General features: G+C 48.2%; 2 protein-coding genes and 5 non-coding genes across 7 annotated transcripts; 3 read left to right on the top strand and 4 right to left on the bottom strand.

Moving 5' to 3' along the window:
• Positions 1–1,802: 1,802 nt before the first annotated feature.
• Positions 1,803–3,688, top strand: BORCS6 (BLOC-1 related complex subunit 6). The gene has a single exon (XM_032618087.1). The coding sequence runs from the start codon at positions 1,918–1,920 to the stop codon at positions 2,971–2,973; it is 1,056 nt and encodes a 351-aa protein (XP_032473978.1). The 5' UTR covers positions 1,803–1,917; the 3' UTR covers positions 2,974–3,688.
• A 651-nt stretch (positions 3,689–4,339) lies between these two features.
• Positions 4,340–4,413, bottom strand: TRNAI-AAU. The gene has a single exon. It is a non-coding gene; the product is annotated as a tRNA-Ile (tRNA).
• Positions 4,414–4,811: 398 nt separating this feature from the next.
• Positions 4,812–4,885, bottom strand: TRNAT-AGU. Its single transcript has one exon. It is a non-coding gene; the product is annotated as a tRNA-Thr (tRNA).
• A 246-nt stretch (positions 4,886–5,131) lies between these two features.
• On the bottom strand, positions 5,132–5,213 carry TRNAS-GCU. Its single transcript has one exon. It is a non-coding gene; the product is annotated as a tRNA-Ser (tRNA).
• A 424-nt stretch (positions 5,214–5,637) lies between these two features.
• TRNAW-CCA lies at positions 5,638–5,709 on the bottom strand. Its single transcript has one exon. It is a non-coding gene; the product is annotated as a tRNA-Trp (tRNA).
• An 8,422-nt stretch (positions 5,710–14,131) lies between these two features.
• TMEM107 (transmembrane protein 107) lies at positions 14,132–16,979 on the top strand. The gene is made up of 5 exons (XM_032617951.1): positions 14,132–14,341; positions 14,508–14,575; positions 14,677–14,777; positions 15,530–15,626; positions 15,853–16,979. The coding sequence occupies exons 1-5, from the start codon at positions 14,255–14,257 to the stop codon at positions 15,920–15,922; spliced, it is 423 nt and encodes a 140-aa protein (XP_032473842.1). The 5' UTR covers positions 14,132–14,254; the 3' UTR covers positions 15,923–16,979.
• On the top strand, positions 16,664–16,800 carry LOC116746562. The gene has a single exon (XR_004347809.1). It is a non-coding gene; the product is annotated as a U8 small nucleolar RNA (small nucleolar RNA).
• Positions 16,980–25,983: the final 9,004 nt, after the last annotated feature.

The raw sequence follows: 25,983 nt of genomic DNA on the forward strand, positions 1-25,983 counted from the left end.
GACCTTTGGAGGTAATTAAATTTAGATGAGGTCATGAGGGTGGGGTCCTCATGATGGGATTGGTGTCTTTATAAGAAAAGGCCAGAAAGCTAGCTCTCTCTCTCCATCATATAAGGAGACAAGAAGGTGGCCGTCTGCTAGCCAGGAAGAGAGACCTCACCAGGAGCAGAATCAGCTGTCACCTTGGACTTACAGCCTCCAGAACTGGGAGAAAAAAAAAAAAAAAGATTCTGTTAAGACACCCAGTTTATGATATTTTGTTATAGCAGTTCAAGCAGACAACTATAATTCCCAAAGAATGACAAATGACATAGTGCCACCATGAGGAAGCCCACTTGGGATAAAGCTACTCCCTTGGAAAGAAACCAGGCCCTTTATGACAGTGTTAGGGCACTGAATGCAGGCTTCTCTGACACCTTAAGACCATTATTGTATGACAATAAATTCCCCTTGTTTTTGTTTGTTTGCTTTTGTTGATTCAACTTGTGTTTTCTGTCACCTGCAGAATACAGAGCATCTGCTTGCTGAGGAGTAAAAGGAAGACAAGGGGGGGGGGGGTGTCATTCCCAAAGAGAGGGGGAGAAGATTACAGTAGACCATTGGTCTCATGCTGTATTAGTCAGGGCTCTGGGTGCAAGTGACAGAAACACATGAATGAGTTCAAGCCAAAAAGGAGAAATTAATGGCCTAGGGTCATTTAATTAATAAATATTTACTGAGCACCTACTATATGCTAGGTACTGTTCTAAGCACTGGGGCTACAAATGAGAACAAAACCGACAGAAAGTCTTACCCTCATGGCACTTACATGAGTAAGTAAGCAAAATGTATAGTATGTCAGATGGTGATAAGTGCTCCGGAGAAGAGGTAGAGAAGGAAGATGGGGAATTGCTGGAGAAAGTGGTTGAAATTTTAAACAGACTGTAAGGGGAGGCCTCACTGAAAAGATAACATTTGAATAAGGCCTGAAGGAGAGAAGGGAAGGAGGAATATCCAAGGTGAAAATTTTTCTTGGTAGACCCAGCCTCAAAAAAAGGGGAGGGCGGGAGGGGAGTTGCAAGAGCAAGTGTGAAGCCCTGAGGGGGCAGCATGTCTGTCTTGTCACAGGAGCTGTGAGGAGGCCAGGGCGGCTACAGCAGGCCAGTGAGGGGAAGAGAAGGAAGAGATGAGATCAGAATGGTACCAGGGCTCTAAACTTCAGGGCCATTAATTTATTGAATATTTTACGTAGTGGCAAAATCACATACCATCCTCCAAGACGAGAGAGACTCAGACCTGGAGGGGACAGGAGACAGAGAACAGAGTGCCAAATACACAGGAAAGCCCTTAAGCCCGCTTCGCTGTCCACTGTGAGTCGTTCTGGGCAATTCATCTGCTCGGTCTGTTGGCCGAGGACGATGGAACGAACCATTCAAGCTCTGCTGAGAATTCTGGTTTCATCCTTCCTGATCCAATAGTTGCGGTTGAATCCCGACGGTCCAAGCAGGATATACTACTTCCATCCCAAAAACCTCCTAGGAACCCCAATTCTGGTCCGCACTGTGTTTGTTAAGCAGCAATTGTGGGCGTGACAATTGTGGGCGGAAAGAGCCCTAGCCCCGCCCCCGGAGGACTCCGTTATTTCAGGATCTTCACCTTTAAGATCTGCCCCCTCAACTTTTTGAAAGGGCGGGGCGACGAGCGCAGCTGTCACCTCCTCCTTTCCACCCCGCTGGTTCTCACGTGCGTTCAGTCGTTCAATAACAGCTCCTCTCCTGGGACTTCCTGGTTGCCGGGACCAATCAGAGTGTTCTTCCCGTCCTGACCATTGTGAGCCCAAGGCCAATCGGCGCGCCTCTACAACGCCCCTTAAAGGCACCGCCAACGCCTCCTGAGCCGGGGCGAACCAATTCCTTGGCTCCTGCCCCCAACTGCAGTATGGAGTCGCCCCGGGGGCGGCTTGGGCCCAAAGCAGGCCTTCTAGCTCTGGGGGAACAGCAAGCCGCGATCTTCGGCGGCGGCCCGGGCCGAACGGCCTCTGAGCCGCCCTCAGGCCTCCGGTTGTCCGAGGAGGAAGAGGCCGAGAACGTTGGGGGCGCGAGCCGCCTCCCTAGGGCGTCCCCGAAGACTTCGAGCTGCAGCTTCGTCCACCCGCCGGACTGGGAGGCTCCGGAGGAAGAGCCGGGCCGCGGAGGGACGCCTTCTGGGGCAGGGAGCAACCGGGGGACGCCGGGTCCCGAAAACGACCCGTATGCGCCCTCCCGGCGCAAGGACCCTGAGGACAGGCCTGCATCCGAGGGCGTCTGCCGTCGAGGGAGCCCTGGAGGCGGCGGGTTGGATGTTGAGCAGGAGAAGGAAGACGACGACGAGGCGGCGGCAGCCAGCAGGGCTGGCCGTTCCTTCTCCAGCCGCCTTCAGGACAGCCGCAGCCTGGACGGGTTGAGCGGGGCGTGCGGCGGCGCCGGGTCCTCAGGGGGTGCAGAGTGTGGCGCGGGCGGCGGGCGGCGCGCCACTATATCCAGCCCCCTGGAGCTCGAGGGCACGGTGAGCCGCCACGGCGACCTCACCCACTTTGTCGCCAACAACCTGCAACTCAAGATCCGCCTGAGCGGCGCCCCTCAACCCCCGCCCCCTGCCCCTGCGCGGCCCTGTTCGGCGCCCCCACCCACTCCGGCCATTCCTCCCATCGACCCCGACGTGGTGCGGGACCTGGAGAGGCTGAGTCGGGAGCTGGGCGGCAGGGTGGACCGTCTGCTTCGCGGGCTGGGTGGTGCGGTGCAGGAGCTGACAGCGCTGAGCGTGGGCTGCATCCAGACCTACCGTGATGCCGTGGACTCCCTAGGCGAAGCTGTGGATATGAGCATCAAGGGCATGTACACCCTGCTGGCACGCTGTGAGGAGCTGGAGAGGGCTCTGCAGCCAGTTCAGGGACTGGCGCGCCAAGTCCGGGATATCCGACGCACCCTGGAGGTGTTGGAGGCCCTGTGCAAGTGACCGGGAGGGCAGGAGAGGCCTGGCAACGCCAGGGTCCAGCAGGATCCTAAGGACTCTTCAGGGAGCCCTGGTGGGACCTGCCCGCCAAGGGGAGGCCTGTATATTGGAGGCTCTTCCAGATATATTTAGTAGGCCCGCGACCACTAGCTGGGCCTTATGCAGGTGTACACGGGGAAGTTCCAAAGCCTCTCCTGGTGGGTGGGGTTGATGCTCTGCTTCTATTCAGTTGGCCATCTGCAGCTACCTTGTTCTCCCAACTCTCTTCCCTAGTTAGAGCACCATCTCTGGGAAGCCAGGGCTTTAGGTCTGGGCTTGGGAGACATGACTGCCATATGTCCTCAAGAAAGGAGAACAGGGGAGGCTCCAGCCCCACTGTGGCCACCCTGACCTCCAGTGGTCACATCTCAGGTGCCAGGGGCTGTGGGAGCTTGAGGGGTCCTTGGCCACACACCATGCAGACAAGGATGCACACTTGCAGATGGATAACCCCGGGCTTCTGCCCTCTGGCCCCCTGCCCTCCCACTTCCCCAGCCATAACCTGGGTGGAGCTAGAAGGAATGTATTGCATGGTAGAGGGGGTGAGTTGGGAGGGGTCTCACTGCTCTCAGGGTTCAGACAGAATTGTTGCTGGGTTTGAAGCCCACCTGTTGTGGAGTGTTCTAATCAGTTTTGGCTTTCTGAGTTTTTGTGGAATTAAAGTGCTGCTGCTGCTAAGGGTGAGACTCTGTCTGTGTGGGGTTAAGGGATTGATGAGCCAAAGGTATGGGCATGAAAGTCAGTCTTTCCGTGGAGTTTTCTTGGGGCCGGTGCTGCGAGTGGGGTGGGGGTCCCAGGCCACATGGGGAAGGATATGGTTCCTGCTCCTGAACAGCAGAACGGAGGGGAAATGTAAGACACAGATCTGGGCTCAGAGACCCAGTAAAAGCAGAATCAGAAGCAAGGTGATCCAGAAGAGAAAGGGAAGGGGTCGTCTTCTCAGTTCCTGGGCAAACTGGACATCTTGGCTCTGGAGAAAGAGCGGAAACACTTGCTAACTCCTTTTTTGACCCCATTTCTCACACTCTGCTGATCAGTGCCATATGTATGGTCTGAAACAATCTTTGTTACAATCCCGGACAGCCTTCCATTTACCGTCACATAGTAAATTCCAGGAGCCCCCCGTTATGGTCAGGAGATTTGGAAACAGAGATCACAGAAAGAGATCCAGTTTCCTTACACTTTTCTGCTCTCTAGACACTACGACTTGGAAAGAATTTAAGCACGTTTCTCTTTGGGGTGTGAAAAGTTCCGGGATTAGAAATGCTCCACAAGCCTTCCCTAAGCAACAAGAAATTAGCAGTACACATTTTTAAAAATGTTGCGTTACTGGCCCGTACGGGGATCGAACCCGCGACCTTGGCGTTATTAGCACCACGCTCTAACCAACTGAGCTAACCGGCCAGCTGACAGCGGTTTTCGAAAAATGAATCTATGTAAAATACAAATTACTGATCAGTCCTCTCTTCGGGAAAATTTTTAAATGGGTGAGATTGTTTGGGGAGACAGGAAAACAGAATATGAAAACGGAATCACTTATCGTTTCGGGAAGCAACATCCAAGCCAAAACACTGACAAGCACAATAATGCCACTATGGTGCTTGGCGGCAGATCGAGGGGCAAACATACAGCTTGAGACTGACGACATGCACGTAGCGTTGACGCACACAACCGGAAATAGAAAAGGCCGCCTGATAGCAGCTAGCATATTCCCAAAGAGATGTGGAAAATTATGTATATAAGCGCCAAATGCCCACAGCTCTTTCCTTGAGGCGTTTGCAAAAGGTAGCTGACACCTTCGGAGGCACCGCTGGGATTCGAACCCAGGATCTCCTGTTTACTAGACAGGCGCTTTAACCAACTAAGCCACGGCGCCCGAGTTACATATTTTTCTACCTCGTTTCCCTGGCCAGGTCAGTTCTATGGCAGGTGACTGAATGCCAGGGTGCTTTCCTCACCAACCTTTGGCCGTACTGGAAAACAGGGTAGAAGGGACGAAATCCGCGGCCGCAACCGAGAGAGGGTGAAGGGGCGACACAGAAATTGAATCCTGGCAGACCGAAGGTAAGAAGAGAAATTCTTGGATTATAAAAATCGAAGGCAGGCCACAGCAACCGCAAACCGACGAGGATGGGATTCGAACCCACGCGTGCAGAGCACAATGGATTAGCAGTCCATCGCCTTAACCACTCGGCCACCTCGTCCGCAAGAAAGTCGCTTAGGATCTCCTCTCTGGGGTCTGGACTCTTCTCAGAGTAAGCGTGAGCCCAACTACGTAGCGAAGGGAGGTGCGTCCCGAGAGATCCCGCCCAGCGACTCCCAGAGCTCTGGTTACCGAGCGACCTTCTAGTTTGCGCCAGCGCCAGACCCTCTGGGTTGAGCGGTACAGAGCGTGCGTCAGTCCTCAGGAGACCCGCTGTCGGCCCAGATTTACAGTACCCGGATCAACCACAAAAACTACCGCGACATCATTGCGCTCCCCTCGACGGGGCGACTAGAGACTTCGAGCCGGGACCCTCCCTTTCCGGCCCCTAGGAAGGGCTTCTTTTCTGACTTGCGCAATGAGGCTCCAACCGAGTTGAAAATGAGAATAAAGAAAAGTGAGCAGAACTTTAGAAAGAGGGAAGCTGACCCCGACGTGATTTGAACACGCAACCTTCTGATCTGGAGTCAGACGCGCTACCGTTGCGCCACGAGGTCCACTAGTCGTACAACTGGACATGTCCCCTCATGACCATTGGACGGTCAGGCTGACGGGTCCCGACGTTCGAGGCGCAAGAGCCGAGGGCCTTCCGGAACTTCTAAAATCCCGCGGCATGATGCCTGCGCTCTCCCTCCAGCATCGTGGGACCCGCAGAGCCCGCCGCACCCCGCAGGGCACGGCTTTGCGGCCTCCTGCCGACCAGCAGGCGGCCCAGAGCTGGTTCCCTGGGGGACCCAGAGCTCACAGTCCGGCGGGGACGGACTGGCACAGAAACATGTGGAAGGACGGATACCAGGCGGAATGTGGTGGAGCAGTGCCAGAGCTCCGGGCGAGTAAGGTCAAGAGATTAGCTCCCCCAGCGGCGGTCTCCTCCCGGGCTGCACACTACAGTCGCCTGCGGAACCTTCCAGATAGCCAAGCACAGGCCCCAGATTTGGAGATTCTGATTTAAAGGTCCAGGGTAGAACCCCGGCATCGATAACTTTGTCAATTTTGACAATTCCTAGGAATCATTTACCTACAATGAAATGCACAGATCTTAAGTGTTTATTTTGGTGAGTTTTGACAAAGAACAAAGAAAGAAGACCTTTCCTTCACCCTAGAAGGTTCTATCATGTCCCTTCCCAGAGGCAACCACTGTTCTGATTTCCATCGCCATAAATGTAGGTATCTTTTGAAGCTCCCCAGGTGAGCCAGAGCTGGGAACTTCTGAAGAGTGATACCAGAAGCTTGCAGAGACACCCCATTTGCTTCTTGAAGGGTAAGAGGAGTTCAAGGGGCCAATATGGTGAAAGAAGTCAGGCTGTCTCTCACTCCTTCCAAGCCAAATGCCTGCACTTTTTGCATAAGGGCCATCCCGAAAGTTATCAGGGACCAGGGACAAGTCAAAGCCCGCTGAGGAGCCTGGCCTTAATTGACTTGGCAACATCTTTTAAGAGCCTTCTGCCTTGGTTGTCAGGACGCTGCTGTCTGTTGACCTTCCCCTAGCCTCTCGCCCTCCCCCCTAGTCTCTTTTTCTGTCCTTTTTGCTAGGAGTTTTGTCTTGTGTCCTCATGCTACACACCTACCCTGGAGTCAGCCACCACCTGTGTGCTGAGGACTCCTGAATCCCACTCCCAATCCCAATGAAGCCTCTGGATTCAGATGTCTAGGGCCTGCTGGACACCTTCACTTGACCCTGTCATCCTTCTGAAACCCCGCACCTTGGGTGAGACTGGAATCCAGTCGCACCTCAGATGGGACTCGAATCCACAATCTCTGGCTTAGGAGGGGACTCAAACCCACAGTCTTCCAGCTGAAAACACACACTTCCTCTCAGGACTTATGAAGCTCAGGTTCTTTTTGTCTCAGCACAGAAGGAATTCAGCAAGAAGCAAAGTGATAGGTAAGAAGTAGATTTATTGAGAGAGATACACACTCCATAAATGGAACGTGGGCCATCTCAGAAAGTGAGAGCTGCCAAAACATAGGGTGGTTAGTTTTTATGGGCTGGGTAATTTCATAGGCTAACAAGTGGGAGGATTATTCCAACTATTTAGGGAAGGGCGGGGATTTCCAGGAATTGGGCCACTGCCATTTTTTGTACTTTTATGGTTGGCCTGGGAACTGCCATGGCGCCTGTGGGTGTTATTTAGCATATGCTAATGTATTACAGTGAGCCTATAATGAGGCTCAAGGTCTTCTGGAAGTGGAATCTTCTGCCATTCTGGACCTAGTTGGTTCTAACCATTTTATGTCATATCCTCAACGACTATGTCATTCTTTCTTTCTTTCTTTCTTTATTTATTTATTTATTTCTGGCTGTGTTGGGTCTTCGTTTCTGTGCGAGGGCTTTCTCCAGTTGCGGCAAGTGGGGGCCACTCTTCATCGCGGTGCACGGGCCTCTCACTATCGCGGCCTCTCTTGTTGCGGAGCATAGGCTCCAGACGTGCAGGCTCAGTAGTTGTGGCTCACGGGCCTAGTTGCTCCGTGGCATGTGGGATCTTCCCAGACCAGGGCTCAAACCCGTGTCCCCTGCATCGGCAGGCAGATTCTCAGCCACTGCGCCACCAGGGAAGCCCTATGTCATTCTTTTAACGGTTGTGCCCTGCCCCCTTCCCTCCTGTTTCACCATCACCTTCGGGTTCAAATACTACTTTATTGGCTGGGCCCCCAAGGCCAGGTGCTTCTTAAGCACGTGGGTCCCGGAACCAGGTTGCCAGCGTTCATAATCAGGCTTTGCTAATACTAGTTGTGTAACTTGAGCTTGTTATTGAACCTCTCTGTATTTCAATGTCCCTACCTGTAAAAGAGTAAAGATTAAAATAGTAAAGATTATAGTAGATAATTACTAGAACATGGCTGGTAATCACCACTCAATTATTATGGTTGTTGTTATCATAACTCTCTAGTCCTTGCATGATTCTCCAGCCACTGCCTCCTCCCGTCCCGTGTGACAACGCTGCTGCCTTATTTACAGTCGCCCAAACTCACCATGGTCACAGCTGTCTCTGTGTCACTGTCCCTGGTATTGCTTGATGGTCTTTCTGAAATGGAGCAGGACCCTGTGGGGCCCTCCTGGGCACAAATTTTCCTTGTGCCCTGTTTCCCCATTAGCAGGAAATAGGCTTCATTCAACCTCCCTTACCTTCCCTGGGTACCAAAAGGGCAGATTCTAATAGTTGCTAATCAAGGAAGGGAGGGAATGTAGAAACAAAGGAGGAGCAGTCAAGAAACAATAGTGCAGCAGCATGGGGCAGGGTCCTGGTTCCTCCTCAAGAAAAGTATATAACAGTATATCTTTGAGCTCATCTGAAGGAACAAAGACCCCCACCCAGATGGAGGATGGTAACTTCAGGCTGAGCACAATATTACTGGAACACCGCCCTGTTACCTTACCACCAACGAATCAGAAGAAAGTCTGAACACAGTGAAAGATAACAAAGACTACGACCCCCTCCCCTAATGATTACCTGAAATTAGCTTTCCCTATCTCCCTTTAAAAACTTTCATGGTCCAGCAGAATCTTCAGAGTTGGTTCTTGGACGTGAGTCCGCCTTCTCCCCAGGTTGCCGATCTCCTGAATAAAGCAAGCTTTCCTTTCCAGCCAACACTTGTCTCTCAAGTATTGGCTTTAGCCAAACCTGAGTTCGGCAATATTCTCAGTCCTTCTTTACCTGGCTGACCCTTATGTACCCCTCCAAACTCAACTGAGAAGCTCTCTCTTCCCCAATTCCTCCCCCGCCTGGGGAAGGAGGTCTTTCCTGTGTCTCCTCCAAGGTAACACTTAAAATGCCACGTTTTAATTTTTTTGCCCAGTTTTTTCCCTTACTACACTCTAAGTTACTCAAGAGTAGGGAATATGCATTCCTAGCACCCAGGAATATGGTATGTATTTAATAAGCACTTGTGAACTCAGTGAGGGATAGCTTTAGCAGAAGTACTAGAGTGGGCAAGTGACTGGCTTGTAGAGGAAGGAGTCTGGGTAGTTGAAGAGCATGGAGTGAGGTGGAAACTGTTGCTAGAAGGGGAGGTTGAGTCAGGGAATATGGTACCAGGGAATGGGAACCTGGACTTGATCTCTAGGCTCAGAGAGTTGCTGCAGCAAATGAGATCTGATTAGTCCAGTGTCACTATCCAGAGTACTCTCTGATGTTGAAATCTCCTCCATTCATCCTATCAGTTTCCAATTTTTTTTTCTAATTGTATTATTTTTTTATCATTAAAAAAATGTATTTATTTATTTTTGGCTGCGTTGGGTCTTCGTTGCTGCGCACAGGCTTCCTCTAGTTGCAGCGAGCCGGGGCTACTCTTCATTGCGGTGCACGGGCTTCTCCTTGCAGTGGTTTCTCTTTGTTGTGGAGCACGGGCTCTGGGCGCTCAGGCTTCAGTAGTTGTGGCTCGTGGGCTCAGTGGTTGTGGCGCACAGGCTTAGTTGCTCCACGGCATGTGGGGTCTTCCTGGATCAGGGCTTGAATCTGTGTCCCCTGCACTGGCAGGCAGATTCTTAACCACTGTGCCACCAGGGAAACCTTCAGTTTCCAATTTTTAGAAAGCAATAAATTATTCTGTCCAGAATTGCATTGCTACATATGGTAGCCACTAGGGTGGCTATTCAATATGGGGCTATTGAAATCAAGTTAAATTTTAAAAATTCAGTCCCTTAGTCCAAATAGCCACATTTCAAGTGTTCAGTAGCCACAAGGAGCTAGCTGGCCACCATACTGGACAGAGACAATGTGGAGTATCTCCATCATCATGGAAAGTTCTGTTGGACAGTGCTGACCCCAGACTGAGAAAATCTGAGACTCAAAAAGCAAAACAACTGCAATGCAATGAAACACACAAAAGATGTTAAAATCTAACAACTAAAAACAACTAATTAGTCACTTTGGGAGGATACTGGGGAACCATTATTCTGAAAACTGGTAACTAATGGAATGAAAATCACACATTTATCCAACCTTTCCTGTATGACCTGTATCTCATGGTAAATAATGAGTCGATAAGGGCACATTCTTATTTACAGGAGAATCCCAGGTGACAAATGCAGAAGGAATGATAGAATTAGGACATCCCCAGTTTGCAACCCCCCCTTGAAATAATGGAGCTAGGCAGTGACGATTAATTAAACCAGCAGGTGAAAAACTGATGGGGAACTTTACAGTGGTTGCCTCAGTCTGACTACACCTGAACCCACTGCTCAGATTAAAAACCAGAAAAAGAGAGACAAGCAAGCATGATGTGCTGCCTGTTAAAAGTCCAAGGCACAGTCATATCCATTTTCAAGACAAGGGATCATACATCAAAATGACATACTGATGTATTACATAAAGTTCACCGAGGTACATAGTCCAGGCAAGCACTTACAGAGTGACCGGCAAGTCACCATGACGCCCTACAGAGTTGGGAAAGAATGCTATTCTTTTAAGAAGTTAAAAAAAAAAAAAAGTTACACTACTAGCATCAGAAGAAAGGGGGGGAAATTGATCTTTACAGTTGAGCAGTCACTTCTGTCTTTGAGGAGCTCTGGCTAATGTGTAATGCAGATACACACTGCACATTAGGGAGAGAGGGAGGAGGGCCAAACAAACACACAGAGAGAATTTTATGTTTAGTTTCTCTTGTCCTGCCTTAAAATATAAATTTTATATCATCACCAGAATGAGGGAATTTAAGGCTAAGAAAGCTGTGTAACAAATGTCTTCATTAGTCAGCTACCCCTAGCACAAGCCCCTTTGTTAAATCTTCACAAATAATATTTCTTTGTCAAACAATGATATATAAACAGCCTGCTTTGGTCACTTCGGTGGTCCCATTTCTATGAGACTTCCCTGTGTATGAATTAAATTGTTTTTTTCCTCCTGTTAATGTCTTGTGTCAACGTAATTATTAGATCAGCTAAAAGAACTCAAGAGAGATGGGGGGAAATTTCTTCCTCCTGGACAGAATTATTTCGTGATGTCTGGGATTTGCTTCAAAATAACCCAGTGGGACTGGGAGGGAGAGGATAGCTGAAAAAAGGTTGGTCATGTGTTGGTAATTGCTGAAGCAGAACGGTAGGCTTCAAATGGGGTTTTATTTTTCTTTATCTTTACATATATTTGAATATTTCTGTGATTTAAAAAATGTTTTTCTAAATTCTTTTATGACCAGTTCAAATGTTGGGACATGTGAGTTCCAGCCCTGGGACGAGTGGCCCCCTGGGGAAGGACACTTGGTCACCAGCAATACCTCCTATGGCCACAGGGTGGCTCCAAAACTCGCTTTTGTGAGACTGTAGAGCAGGCTTCCCTGAACCAAGGTCATGGAAAGTGACAGGACAGACCTAAATGCTTGCTGTTTACTAATTCACAATGTGAACTGTAACTGCCCAGTTCTTACTATCTATAGGTCCCCTAGGCAGGAAGGCTATTATGAGCAGAATACCCCAAACTTCCAGCTGCTGGAGCCCAAAATCTAACAGTCATCCTTGACTGCTCCCTTTTTCTCATCCACCCACAGCCCCATGTTCAGACTTTATCTTCTAAGGATCTCTAGATTCCTTCCACTTCACTCCACCTCCTTGACTCCACTCTGGTCCAATCTCATCCTATCTTTCTTGGATAACACCATGGCTTCTTCACAGACCTTTTGCTTAAAATCTTAAAATCCATTCTCCATGTTGCAACCAAAGTCATCTATGTATGTTATACAAATCTGAGCCTGTCCCTCCCCATGGCTGCAAGGCCATGTCCCTTGTCTACCCATCCCACCTCGCCCTGATCTCTTCTTCCCCTTCCATTATGGGCTTCAGACACACTAGCTCCCTTTCTGTTCAACAAATACGCTGGGCTTGTTCCCACCTAAGGATCTTTGCACTTGCTGTGCCTCACCTGGAATGCTCTTTCCCCAGATCCTCATGCAGCTGACTCCTTCTCTTCATTCTATTTGCTCCAGGGACCTTGGAGAATCTTGCAAAAGCGGGTCATGGGCTTTCCTCACTTTCACTCTAGGACAGTGCTTCCTTCACCTGTGAATAGTCAGACCTGATAAACTGTCTGGGGGAGGGTGGCTCTGAAGTCCTGGGCTTTCTATTCCCAGAGAAAAGTTCTAATGAGGACATTCTCTTCCATAAAGGCAGTAGAATTATCAAAAACTCAGGAAATTAACACCGATACAGTACTATTATCTAGGCTAGAGACCTTATTCAAATTTTGCCAGTTGTTCCACTAATGTCCTTTATAATAAAAAAATTTTTTTCCTGATCCAGGATCCATTAGGATCACACATTAAATTTCTCATGTCAAATTTGGCCCATCTTTTTTTTTTTATTTGATTGAAGTATAGTTGTTTCACAATGTTGTGTTAATTTCTGCTGTAAAGCAAAGTGATTCAGATAGATAGATAGATAGATAGGTATATAGATAGATAGATAGATATTCTTCTCCATTATGGTTTATCAAGGATATTGAATATAGTTCCCTGTGCTATACAGCAGGACCTTATCGTTTGCCCATTTTTGTCACATCTCTGTCTTTCATGACCTTGAGGAAACATCTTTTGACTGTCTCTTTGACTTATGAATTTTTTCACCCACTGGTTTAGAAAAAAGGAAATCCATTTATTACACTGGGGACCTGGAAGAGAGAAAAGCATTTCCTCTCATTTTTGACCACATTTCCTAAAACAAAGTTTAAGAACAAATGACCCATTTTCAAAGAAACTTTCCTTGATCACATTATTCTAATATTTCCCTTAAAAATTTTTATTTACTGCACTTATTATCATGCAGATATATTATTTGTTTGCCTGTTTGTCGTTGATCTCTCTGACCCCAGGAAGGTAGACACTTCTGACTTGTTCCTCAAGAACATGAGCGCAGCACAGTGCCTGGGACTTATAGCTAGTCAATGAATATCTGTTGAATGAATGAATGAAGAAATAAAAAATGCCTCTAGGGTTTGTAGTTTAGACCCTCCTAGAAGCACTGAGATGAACAGTGGTGATAAAAGAAATGTTCACATATTGAGGTATGGGGAAGTCATTCTGGCTTAAACGTGAGTTAACTTGAATTTTTGTTTGTTTTTGTTTGTTTGTTTGTTTTTGCGGTACGCGGGCCTGTCACTGTTGTAGCCTCTCCCGTTGTGGAGCACAGGCTCCGGACGCGCAGGCTCCACGGCATGTGGGATCTTCCCGGACCGGGGCACGAACCCGTGTTCCCTGAATCGGCAAGCGGACTCTCAACCACTGCGCCACCAGGGAAGCCCCTAACTTGAATTTTATGCTAACTAAAACAGCCTGTTTGTGGCCTATCAAACATACATTGTACATCTGCTTTATTAAAGAAAAGGGCACACTGACCAGAAGTAAAGAATGTCCATGTTAAAAATAAACATGGCATCTTGGGATGCCAATGCTGGTCCTCTTTTGATGATGACTCCCTTCCCAGGTGCCAACACCATACTGACTTGCTGTGTACTCAGGGCAGGTGGAAGCTAAACGGATGCGGAGGATGGAAGAAAAGAGAGTGTCCAGGCCTCAGGCATGGCGATGCCCTAAGGCCGGCGTGGCGGTGACAGTGGTATCCGGAGGGTCGTCCTGGGCAGCGCAGCGGGGGCTGGGGGCCGGGCGGCTCCCGGCATGGGCATCCGGAGAGGAAGGAGTGTCCCGGGCTAGGCAGGACGGGTTTCCGTTCGCCGTGGCTGCGCGGGCAGAGTCGGCAGTGCGGGACCGCGCCACCGCCGCACACTCTCAGGTGCCGACAGCTCGGCTGCGCGCGGGGAGGCGGCTGGCTGTCCGCACCCGGCCGGGATGAGGTACAGAGGACCCGTACCCACGATCCTCTGGGGGTTCTCGGCGGCGCGATAATTTACTGCTCTCGCGATATTCTCAGAGATTCCCGTCGTAGCCCCCGCTTATGCGGTTACCAAGGCAACTGGGCGGCACCAGCGCGAGTGGGAGGGCGGAGTACGTCGAATTTTTGTAGGCTAGCCTGGGAGACTTGAGGAGTGGCTCTCCCTGAGCTTCCAGTCCCAGAGACCACGGCCTCTGCTCCAGGAGGTAACCCTTACCCAGGGGACCATGGGTCGGATCTCGGGACTCGTGCCCTCTCGCTTTCTGACGCTCCTGGCGCATTTGGTGGTCGTCATCACCTTGTTTTGGTCGCGGGTAAGACCCATGGCCCCCTCCTCTCGCCCTCCTTCCCACCTTGGGGTGGTCCCAGCCCTACCGCACCTTTTCCCCCGGGGCCTTACCCGGTGGGGTCCTCCCATTCCCCCGCCATCCGCCGCCCGACCCTCTTTCAACTTCTCTTTCTTTCTGCCCTGTTCCCCAGGACAGCAACATCCAGGCCTGCCTGCCTCTCAAGTTCACCCCTGAGGAGTATGAAAAGCAGGACATGCAGTGAGCACTTGGGGCAGGGTGGTCAGAATTAAGCAGTAGTGGGAGTGAAGGGGTGTTAGAAAAAGGCCAGAAGGCCTAAGCCAGCTCCCTTCTTTCTGCAGGCTGGTGGCAGCGCTGTCTGTCACCCTGGCCCTCTTTGCAGTGGAGCTGGCCGGTTTCTTCTCAGGAGTTTCCATGTTCAACAGCACCCAGAGCCTCATCTGTATCCTTTCTACTTGTGCACCTTTCCTGTACGACCCATTTCCATCTTAACGCCCTTCAGCCACCTAACTAGGCCTTTCTGGCACAGTGGTGTTTGCCCTAGCAGGCAAACAGAATCCCTCCAGTTGAGAGATCTTCTTAGGTAACGTAGAAGATTTAATACAATCTTTGATCATTTGTTAAGCTCCTGCTATGCGTCAGGCACTGGAGATCTGAAAATGGGAGTAAACCACAGTTTTCTATCTTGAGGAAGAGGCAGACACACAGACAGACATCTGTAATTCAGTGCGATAAGCACTGTACCATAGGATGTGTAAAGATGTGAAGCACTATGGGAATGCAGAAGAGACTGAGGAAGATGGATCAGGGAGGGCTCTTGACACTGGGATAGTGGACAGGGAGGACCAGGGTGCTGGAGAGTGATTCTAGCAGGGTGTATAATGTCACTGTGAGCATTCCCGTGTGCTTGGAGTAGGTGGGGAGCCTACTACTTCACCTGATAGATATGGGGTGGCGGTAGCTTGGGGCCCCAGCTGTGCAGGCTCAGTTCTGGCCTCCACTCACATGGCAGTCCTAAAACTCAGAAGTCAGGGCTGCTGGCTCTGGCCTTTGCAGTGTGGTAAAGGGGGCAAGAGGTGCCCTGCTCTCCAGGAGGTGGACCAGAATGCAGATGCCAGTCCCACCACTGGCCTTTTCTGGCCCATCACTACCTATTGATCCAAAGGCTTTCCTTGACTCTGGTGCGTTCCCAAGCCATTGGGGCTCACTGTAGTGCATCTGTGGCCCTATCTTTCTTCATATTTGAGCGTTGGGAGTGCACCACGTACTGGTACATTTTTGTCTTCTGCAGGTATGGTAGCACCCAATGTTTGAGGACGGGGAAGGACGGTTTACTTTAAATCTGAAGGTTTCCCCTACCCAGCCCTTTACTCCATGTATAAGATATCAGATCCACTCAACATCCCGTGGTCTTTTTGAGGTCCCCCACTCCTACACTTTGGGGGTGGGATTGCTGGCTTGGGGATTTGGATATTTTTATTGGAAGGGACCCTGAACCTATCACCTACCTTCCATAGTGCCATCCCAGCCGTCACCGAAATAGCATTATTCATCAGCGTCTTTGGGCTGAAAAAGAAACCTTTCTGATACCTTCGTGACTGGAAGTAGGGATGAAGGCTGGAGAAGCGAGGGACCACTCACTGTTCCTGGAAGAAGGAAACCATAGACTTCAGCCCTCCCCCTAAAACTGCATTTGGTGGAGGATGTCAGTGTTAGGGTAATTGTCTCTCGGGTCTGGAGTTACGAGTTTTGTTTACAGTTCTTCGTAAAAAAATATATTTGAGGGTAAGATCAAGACTTACTGGAATTCCGTGGCGGTACAGTGGTTAGGACTCTGCACTTCCACTGCAGGGGACGCGGGTTCGATCCCTGGTCGGGGAACTAAGATCCCGCATGCCGCGCAGCGTGGCCAAAAAAAAAAAAAAAAAAGATAGATCAAGACTTAAAAATTTCAGGAGAAAATTGGGGTGGCTAATCTACTATAGAAACGGAACAGCCTTGCACTCTAAGATACTAGATGTCGCTTTTATTTTGGTTATTACGGTAGATTTCTGGCGGAAGGGAGTGGGCGGAGATATGTAAATAAAGTGAGGCGGCGGGGTAGGACAGCAGGCTCTTAAGTGAGTGGAGCGTTCTGGGAGGAATTAGCCTATGCTTTTTTGACGCCCAATGCAAAAATATATTTTATAACATCTGCAAATAAATGTAGCAACAGAATTGGAAGAACCTAGATAGCTTTAGGTTGCTCAGGGTAACGTGTTGGGTTCTCACCCTCGCTCAAAGTGGAATCTTTTTCCCAGAGTAGTGAATGCTCCAGGGTCTTCTGTATCGTCAGGTAGGATAATCCTTACCTGTTTCTCCTTTTGGAGAACAGAATAGAATATGATGATTGGAGCACGCATGATTTCGTGATTAACGGCTGTGCGTAATCAGGCTTTGCAACATCCTGATTGCTCCTCTCTGATTCTTTCTGACGATCTTACTTTTCGGTGTAGGGTTTTTTTCATGGGTAGCAATTAACTGTTTTTAGTGGTGTGGTGTACTTACTGAGAAGAAAAAATGGGCGTGTAGGGTTATGCGGCGTTATTCGTGTCTGGAGTACAGGGATTTGTTAGTGATTAAATTTTTTTTGACAAGAGGAAGCTTGGGATTTTTTTTTTTTTTTTCCTTTGAAGAGGTTGTAAAGCGGTGATTCTTAGACATATGTTAAATACTGCGGTAGTAAGTGCTGGTTAATGTTATTTTCTAAGTTTTTAATGACATGTTATGTGTCCTTGGGGTTTTGAGGAGTGGGTTTTCCGTATTTGCCATGGTTTTTTTCTGGCAGTATTAGTATCGAATCTTTAATTTCGCACTGCAGGAAAGAGTTGTGTGTTCCACTTCAGTTTCCTTGTAGTGGAATCTTTCTTTTAAGAACCTGTTGAAGCTTCTGTCTTCAGTCAGTAGTGTAAGTAAGAGTACCCTGTTTTTGCTTGGTAGTTTATAGTAAGAATACGTTCAAAAAGTAGTTATTGAAACGCGCTGTTAGGTGTTGTGGAAACTACGGGAGTCGAAAGTTTGGTCTTGTCATGGGGTGAGTATATTTATTTGCAAGCTCACATTTTGAAGAGAAGGGTTGTTGTGTGTTGGGAAAGGTTTGTTCGTACATTTCAGTTTCAAAAGGTGGAGTCCAGGCCTTTTTTCTTTTTTTTTTTTTTAAGCGGTACGCAGGTCTCTCACCGTTGTACTGTTGTGGTCTGTCTCATTGCGGAGTACAGGATCCAGACGCGCAGGCTCAGCGGCTATGGTTGAGAGGTCCAGCCGCCGCGCTGCATGCGGGATCTTCCCGGACCGGGGCACGAACCCGCGTTCTCTGTATCGGCAGACGGACTCTCAACCACTGCGCCACCAGGGAGGCCTCAGGTCGTTTTAAACAAGCAAAAACACATGCAAGGAGATGTTTTCTGGTGATACCCTGCAGGTGATTCCTATACATAGATAACCTTTTACTAGTTCTGTTTTCTGGCAGCGCTTCTTTATGGATACTAGTACTGTATGCTGTAGTAGGCACTGAGGGAGTAGATGTTTGATCCTCAGCCATCACAGGTATTGCGGCTCATGGAAAGAGACAGAAGTGTGTGGTACTCCCAGAGTAGTTTAGTTCTAAATTGTTATAAAAGCTGCAGAGGCGATTTACAGATGCTACGAAGGAGTGATGAAATTGCCGAAGGTGGCAGGAGTGCTGCTTCTCAGGAGCTGTTTGAGTGAGGTCCTCGAGTGTGGCTGGAGCAGGGAAAAAAGGGAGCAGGTTGTCCACGAGGAAAAAAAGGTGGACCTTTGCAACGTCACGGGTTCGAGCCCTGGCTCAGGAGGATTCCACGTGCCGCGGAGCAACTACACCCATGTGCCATAACTACTGAGGCTGAGCGCTGGAGCCTGCAAGCCACAACTCTTGAAGCCTACACGCATTAGAGCCTATGCTCCGCAACAAGGGAAGCCATGAAGCCACGACAATGAGAAGCCCACGCACTGCCACAAGGACCCAACGCAGCCAAAAATAATTAATTAATTAATTTAAAAAGAATCTTTGGGGGGCTTCCCTGGTGGCGCAGTGGTTGAGAGTCCGCCTGCCAATGCAGGGGACACGGGTTCATGCCCCAGTCCAGGAAGATCCCACATGCCGCAGAGCGGCTGGGCCCGTGAGCCATGGCCGCTGAGCCTACGCGTCCGGAGCCTGTGCTCCGCAATGGGAGAGGCCACAACAGTGAGAGGCCCACATACCGCAAAAAAAACAAAAAAAAAAAAACAAACAAAAAAAAAAAAAAAAAAAAAGAATCTTTGGGCTTTCCCGGTGGCGCAGTGGTTGAGAGTCCGCCTGCCAATGCAGGGGGCACGGGTTCGTGCCCCGGTCTGGGAAGAACCCACATGCCGCGGAGCGGCCGGGCCCGTGAGCCATGGCCGCTGATCCTGCGCGTCCGGAGCTTGTTGCTCCGCAACGGGAGAGGCCACAACAGTGAGAGGCCCGCGTACCAAAAAAAAAAAAGAATCTTGAAATGTCATGTCTATAGGCTGTTATACTGTGAATAGCACAGAAAGTTGAGGATACATTCCAGGATTTGAAAACTGTTGTCAGTTTCAGCAAAGAAATCACTCAAGTCATTGAGGAATCTGTGAGGTTTCAGCATATCGTGTGTTTCATTTTTGTCTTACTCAAAAACGTAAATGAAAACATCAACGAACGTTCACGTTGGAACTGCACTTGTACTTAGGCTATAACTCCATTTATGAAATCATGGATACAGAATAGCATTTACAATAAAAAAAATTGTACATTTTATTATTTGTGGATTCGGTTACATATCCTTTATATCAGTAAAATTTATAATAAACTTATGTACATACACAAATGCATACTTTTTTTGGAAAGTGGGTTGTTAAACATTTACCAGCACTTTCTTGCTCCTGCAATAATCCCAAGAAACCTCTCATCACCAATGATTTCCTTGTTCCTAAATCCAGAGGTTCCCTCTCAGACTAGAGTTTGATCTCTTTCCAATATGCTGACCACTCCCCTCATTTGAAATTTGTTCTCCCTTCATTTCTGAAATTAGTTCCCCTGGCTTACCTCCCCCTGTTCTGGCTGCTCCTTTTTAGGCTCAGCTAATGAATATTGACTGAGAACCCAGAGCTGGCCAGTCACTGGGGACATATTACTGGGTTGTCGCCCTCTGCTTGCTTCTTAAGTGCCGGTGGTCACTACTCCTTGGGTGACTTCATCCACCTCTTCAGACATCACCCAGATGCTGTTGGTTTCCATGCCTTGGCTCTCTTCTGTGATCCCCAGCCTGGGGCAGAGACCAGAAGCGAGCTGTGGAGCCAATCCTGGGGTTAACGTGCACCCTCTCTCCTTGGTTGTGTGATCACCAACAGGTCACTAAACCTCTCTGTGCCTCAATTCCTTCACGCTCCAGAAGTACTTACTACAAGCACCTCAACTATCTATCTCTTAGCCACCACCCGAGGCTTTGCCAATTAGCATCAAAAATAGGTTTTCATTTTATTGTGAAATTAGTGGCTTGTTAATCAGCGTCAGCCAGTTATGAAAAAACAAATACTGCTCGAGTCTACTTATATGAGGGACCAAGAGTAGAGGCTCAAAGTCACAGAGACGGAATGTAGAACGGTGGTTGCCGAGAGCCGGGGGAGAGGAAAAGGGGGAGTTGTTTAATGGGTAGAGAGTTTCAGTTCTGCAAGATGAAAACAGTTCTGGAGATTGGTTGTACAACAATATGAATGTACTTAGCACTACTGAATTGTACACTTAAAAATGGTTAAGATGGTAAGTTTTATGTATTTTTTATAATTTAAAAGTAAAAAAAATTAAAAATCAGTGGGGAAAGGGATTAGTCAATAAAGTTTATTAGAACAACTGAGTAGCCATTGGGGGGAAAATATGGATCAATACCTTATAATTTTAGAGCACAGAAAAGTTTCAAAAACAGTACAAATGTCCCGTATACCCTTCACCCAGCTTCTCCAGATGTTCACATCTTGCATAGCCATGGTATAATTATGGAAACCAGGAAATTAGTGTTGATACAATACTGTTAACTAATCTACAAGTCATATTTGAGTTTTTCCGGTTTTCCCATTAATGCATTTTTTCTGACTCAGGATCTAATCCAGGATTTCACGTTGCATTTAGTTGTCATGTCTCCTTAGGCTTTTCCAATCTGAGACAGTCCCTTTTTTTTCCCCTTCATGATCTTGACACATCTGTAGAGTACTGGTGAGTTATTTTACAGAATGTCCCTCAATTTGGATTTGTCCAAAGTTTCCTCGTGATTAGTTAGATTGAGGTTATGCATTTCTGGTAAGAATACCACAGAAGTAAATAGTTTGGAGTAGGGAAGACATAAGTATGAAAACAAGATGCAGAAGTCATAAAAGACTGATATATTTAAATCTGTATTTAAAATGTTAAAAGTATGCGTGGTTAAAAAAAAGCGAAAGTTAAAAGACAAATGAAAATCTAAAGAAAAATATTCATAACTCGTATTAGAAAGAGCTAATTTTGATACATAAAAATGTCCTACAAATCTGTAAGAAAAACACCGACAACCCAATAAAAATGTACAAAAAACTGTACAGACATTTCGCAGAACAGGAAATATAAAAGGAAATATAAAGAACTCTCAAATATAGGAAGGGATGCCTGACTTCATTCAGCATAAGACAGATGCAAATCATGCCTAACTTACACTCAATGACCAAGAAGTTTCATAGAGAGTTGAAGAGGGTGTTGGGTTTAAGTAAACAAGCCTCACCTGTTTGTTGGTGGCGGTAACACATCCACCTGAGAGCAATTTGGCAATATTCCATCAAAATCAAAATCAATCACAAGGACCCATACCCTTTGACCTAGGACTTTCACATCTAGGAATTAGCCCTTCAGATTTTCACACAGGTAGAATGGGGATGTGTAGATTATTCCTTGCAGCTTTGCTTGTAGTGGCAAAAGATTGGAAGCAAATGTCTGTCAACAGGAAGCTGGTTAAACTGCATTACCACGTAACACTGCAGCCAGGACGAAAGCAAACCTTATACACGGTTATGGAACAGTCTCCAAGATACTTAAGTGACAAAAGCAAGTTACAGAACAGTTCGTGTGGTGTTCTTCCATTTGTGTAAAGAAAGGTGGAAAGCTATGTGCACAGAGCATCTCTGGAAGGAGGGAAACTACTGGGAGGACTGGGGCTGAGAGGTGGAAGCTGGAGGGCTGGGAGAAAAGAGTGAGAGAGAGACTTTCTCCATATGCTCTTTTGAATTTTTGGAATTTTGAACCCCATTCATTTTTTTTTTTTTAACTAACATTTTAAAAGAATGTGAGCCTGCAGCTGCTTCTGTTCCCTGTCTGGAAATGAAGCTAAGGCAAAGGCCAGCAGGGCTGGAAACAGAGAACCAGATCCCTGATGACATCACATGAGCACCTGGACCCTGCTGTTTCCAGCTACACTCCAGTCATGTGAGCCCTCAGAGCCTCCTTTCTGGTTTAAATCTGTCTGAGCTGTGTTGGCAAGTGTCTTGATCATTACGTCCGTCAAAGATCGTGGTGGGTGCTTTTTTTTCCCCTCCAGCTTTATTGAGGTATAATTGACAAACATGATGTGTTGTGGGTTTTGTTTTTGTTTTTGGCCGCACGACTTGGCTTGCGGGATCTTAGTTCCCCGACCAGGGATTGAACCTGCGCCCTCAGCAGTGAATGAGCAGAGTCCTAACCACTGGTGCCAGCACGGTGCCCGGCATTGAGAGTGAAAGAGCCCTCATTTAACAAATGAGGAAGATGAGGCCCAAGCAGAAAGCTATTCACTTGAGGTCATCATGCAGATAGGGAGATCTGGGACCACAACCTGAAACTCCTGGCTGTCAGGCCAGATCAGTTGACTCAATTCAGCAAGTGTTTGATAGAGGAGCTTGTTAACCCCAGTGAATTTCTAATGAATAATGAACGGAAGGTTGCAGAGTGAGGGTATGGGATCAGGAGGCCTCCCAGGCCTGCTGTGCTGGGCTCTCCTTTAAAACACTCCTCACTGAGACCGCGGTTCACCATCATTCATTATTCATGTGCCTGCCTGGCTTCTGCGCTGTGCTTGGTACCTGAGAAGGGAGAACTACACAGATTAAAAAGATATCAGTTTATGTACTATAATATGTTGCATACGAAAAAAAAATTAAGAGATATTTATTCTATATATGAAAGAAAACACTGACTAACCAATTTGATAAAAGATCCCATCAAGGCATTTCTCTGGGCCTAGGTTTCCCCAAATGTAAAATCAAGCCGATACCTACTTCACAGGATTGTCCTGAGGGCTGACTGATGGTGGGAGGTATTTACAACAATGTTCCTAAGAGCACTGTTGTAACAGCGGAAAAATTGGAAACAACCTAAAAGCTGGTCCTTGGACTTCCCTGGTGGTCCAGTTGTTAAAGGCTCCAACACCCCCAAGGCAGGGGGCACGGGTTCCATCCCTGGTCAGGGAACTAAGATTCTGCAAGGAGCGGTCGGAAAAAAAACAGAAAAAAAAAATCCAAAGTTGGTCCTTGAGGGACTAGTTAAATAAACTGTGGTGAGACTTCTGGCTAAACATGGAAGACATGTAAACGAGTATTTGTCTTCTCTCCCTTCCATAACTGAACTGGATAACAGGAGAGGCGTCAGAGAGGCATGTATGTACACGGACAAAGACCCGGAGAGAAGACAGCCGTGGAGAAAAAGATTCCAACAGGCTTTAGAGGCTGGACAGTGGCCTAAGGGTGGTGACAGAATGAACAAGAAATGATGCTCCAAGATCCTGGAGGTCCCTAGACTCTGGGTCAGGGCCTGGCTGAACACAGAGGGTGGCCGAGAGCCTGTGTTCAGGGTGTCGAGACCCCTGGGTCTCCCTCACCTCTCACATCTGAGTCACACACACCAACCCTCCACACACTCATTTTTGGGGAGGCTTTGGACTTGGGGACCCCAGGCGCAGCAGAGGTGAGGCTTGAAGCTAGAAATAGGAACTCCCACCCTGCCCTCCCAACCCACACCCATACAAGACAGGGATGGAGAATGGAGGATATTCTCTCAAAAAACTGAACGGCCCCAGAGAAAGCCTGCCACCTGTCAACATTTGGGGGTCTGTGTAAAAAGGCTTTCACTGTCCTACAGCAAAGCCGACAGTCAATGAGTGCCCTCCCCCTACACACGCACGCGCACACACACACACACACACACACACCTTCCACTCGGCTTCTTGCTGGCTCCCTATTAGATATTAACAGAGAGCCAACGACCAGCAGACATTTAAGGAAAGCCTCCAAAATGAAAAGAGAGAGACTCCTTCCATATATTCCTCCCAGATATTAAAAAGCCTATCAAAGAAATTGAGAAAATAGGAAGCACGAGAAAAAAAGAAAAAAACTCTGTAATTGGAAAGTTAAAAAAAAAGAAGGGGAAACAATGCATATAGTCTGTTAGCATTTGTTGTTTTTTTTTTTTTAGCATTTGTATTTTTAAAGAGAAAAGAAGTATCTATGTCTGTGTCTCTGCACCAACCAATCTGGAGGATTTACAAGACTGAAACAGCAGCTGTGTGGAATAGGGGTCTTGGGTGGCTCAGGACAAAGGTTCGCTGTACGTTCTTTCGTACCTTTTGAATTTTGATTGTTACCTATTTCTTGGGTTACAATATAATACTGCATTTAAAAAATATAGATGCAGAGAGATATGAGAAGATATTGCACTTTGGAAATTAAAAAAGTAATCAACGTCCATCTTTATTTAAGGATAAAGAGTAATGGAAAAAAATAAATATAACAAAAAACGTTTTTTTCCCCCAAAAGGAGGACACAGGAAAACTTCCAGAAAGTAAAACATGAAGATGAAGTGGGGGGTGTCCAAGGGAACCTCAGTTTTATGTCTAGTGCTTTAATATTTTTTGAGGAGAATGCAGTCATATTATTTGCGTAATTAGGACACTGAATGTGGGTGGCAATCCATGTAAAGCTCCTCACATGCAGTAGGTACCCGGTAGTTTCCCTTCCCTCCAGGAGCCCAGGGATTGGCAGGCAGCCCTGAGCCTTCCAGTTTGGAGGGTCGAGCCAGAGGTCACAGGGTTTGAGTAGCCGATTGTGAGGGAGGCTAGGCCCTTGGTCCCCATTCCATGCAGCCCTCCCAGGGGCATGATTCTCCTCCTAATTAGAAGGCTTTTTCTGTACATGCTGTGTTGAGGGACACACAAGGTCTCTGAAATTAATTACTAGTTTGGTCAAGTTTGACTCATGTGGATGGAGCAAGTTCATGAGTCAGTGGGGCAATGACCCAGCTCCCTTCCACCCCAACTTTGAAGTCAGTTGTTAGAAGAAGAAAAAGCAATAAAAGAAAACCTTTATTAAACCTTTATTAAAGGTCTCTGCCATGCCGCCTACGTCAGAATCATTGGAGGTGCTTGGCCCCCTCGCACATCTTTTGAATGAGCGTTGGGAGTGGAGCCTGGAAATTTGGCTACCAACTCCCAGAAGCAGGTAAATGTAGAAGCTACGATCTCAGTTATGCAAATATATTACTTTATTTCTCTTTAGTTCAATTTACCTCTATTTTGGGTCTCCCTTCTAGCTGCTTGCAGAAAACATTCTCTTAGTCATTCCCAGGTGAACTCACCTGGTCTCCCCCACCCCACCTCTTCTCCTGCCTCCACCATTGATGTAAATGTGGGGAGTTCCCTAGCACCACAGCATAGGTGGGGTGGGTGGGGAGGGCTGCTCGGTGAGCTGCGCATCCTCTCTTGGGGATAAACCCTCCTGGGTCCCCACCTCCATGGGTCCATGTGCTCTCATTTCTGTTCTGCTGCTGCTGCCCCCAGGATCCAAGAGCAATGGCAATGTGCCAGCCTTCCAAGCCACACCGCATGGCCTTGGCTCCCCCAGTGTATTCTGGGTTCCGTCCCTTCCATGTCCCCTGGACTTGGCCGTTGGGGAATGAGGATCACTCTTACACCCATGTCTATCATTGTGTCTGGTCCTCCACTAGCTTCTCCCCTGCTAGCATAGGGTGTCGGGGCATGGTGTGGGTGGGGAGCGCTGCCTGTTTGTACCTCCTTCCAACCTTACCTGTCTGAGACCCAGACCCTGAGGCTTTTGAACTCAAAAGCCTGGAATTTGGCGTCTTTGTTCTCTGGCTAGAAAGTAAAGTAATCTCAGGGCCAAAAAGCAAGAGCTAGTCTCCCACAGCATCATCTGAGACCATCAGGGAAGCTGCTCTTTTCTTCCTTTTCACATAGGCTGAGCCACCCAGAACTTCTGTGTCAGTGCCCAAGGACCAGGGAAGTGGCGGCTCCTGGGAGGGGAAGGGAGCTGAGCGCATCTTATCTTAGATCTGCTGGGTCCCCACACCCAACACACACTCCCAGTTCACTCACCTCCCCCGGACAGCTGGGAAATGACACCTCTGGTGACAGAGCCAGTCCCAGGCTTCTGCTGGGAGGGGGTGGGGTGCTGCATGGGGGAGGCTGTCACACCATAGGCCCTGGGAAGCCTGGGTGGGGGAGGGAAGAAGCTAGCTCCTGTTTGTCTCAGAGACCAAGGCCACCAGCCTCCCCTGCCCCGCTTCCAGGGACACAGTGAGCACC

Source organism: Phocoena sinus, chromosome 20 (assembly GCF_008692025.1).
Source record: "Phocoena sinus isolate mPhoSin1 chromosome 20, mPhoSin1.pri, whole genome shotgun sequence".
NCBI lineage: Eukaryota > Metazoa > Chordata > Mammalia > Artiodactyla > Phocoenidae > Phocoena > Phocoena sinus.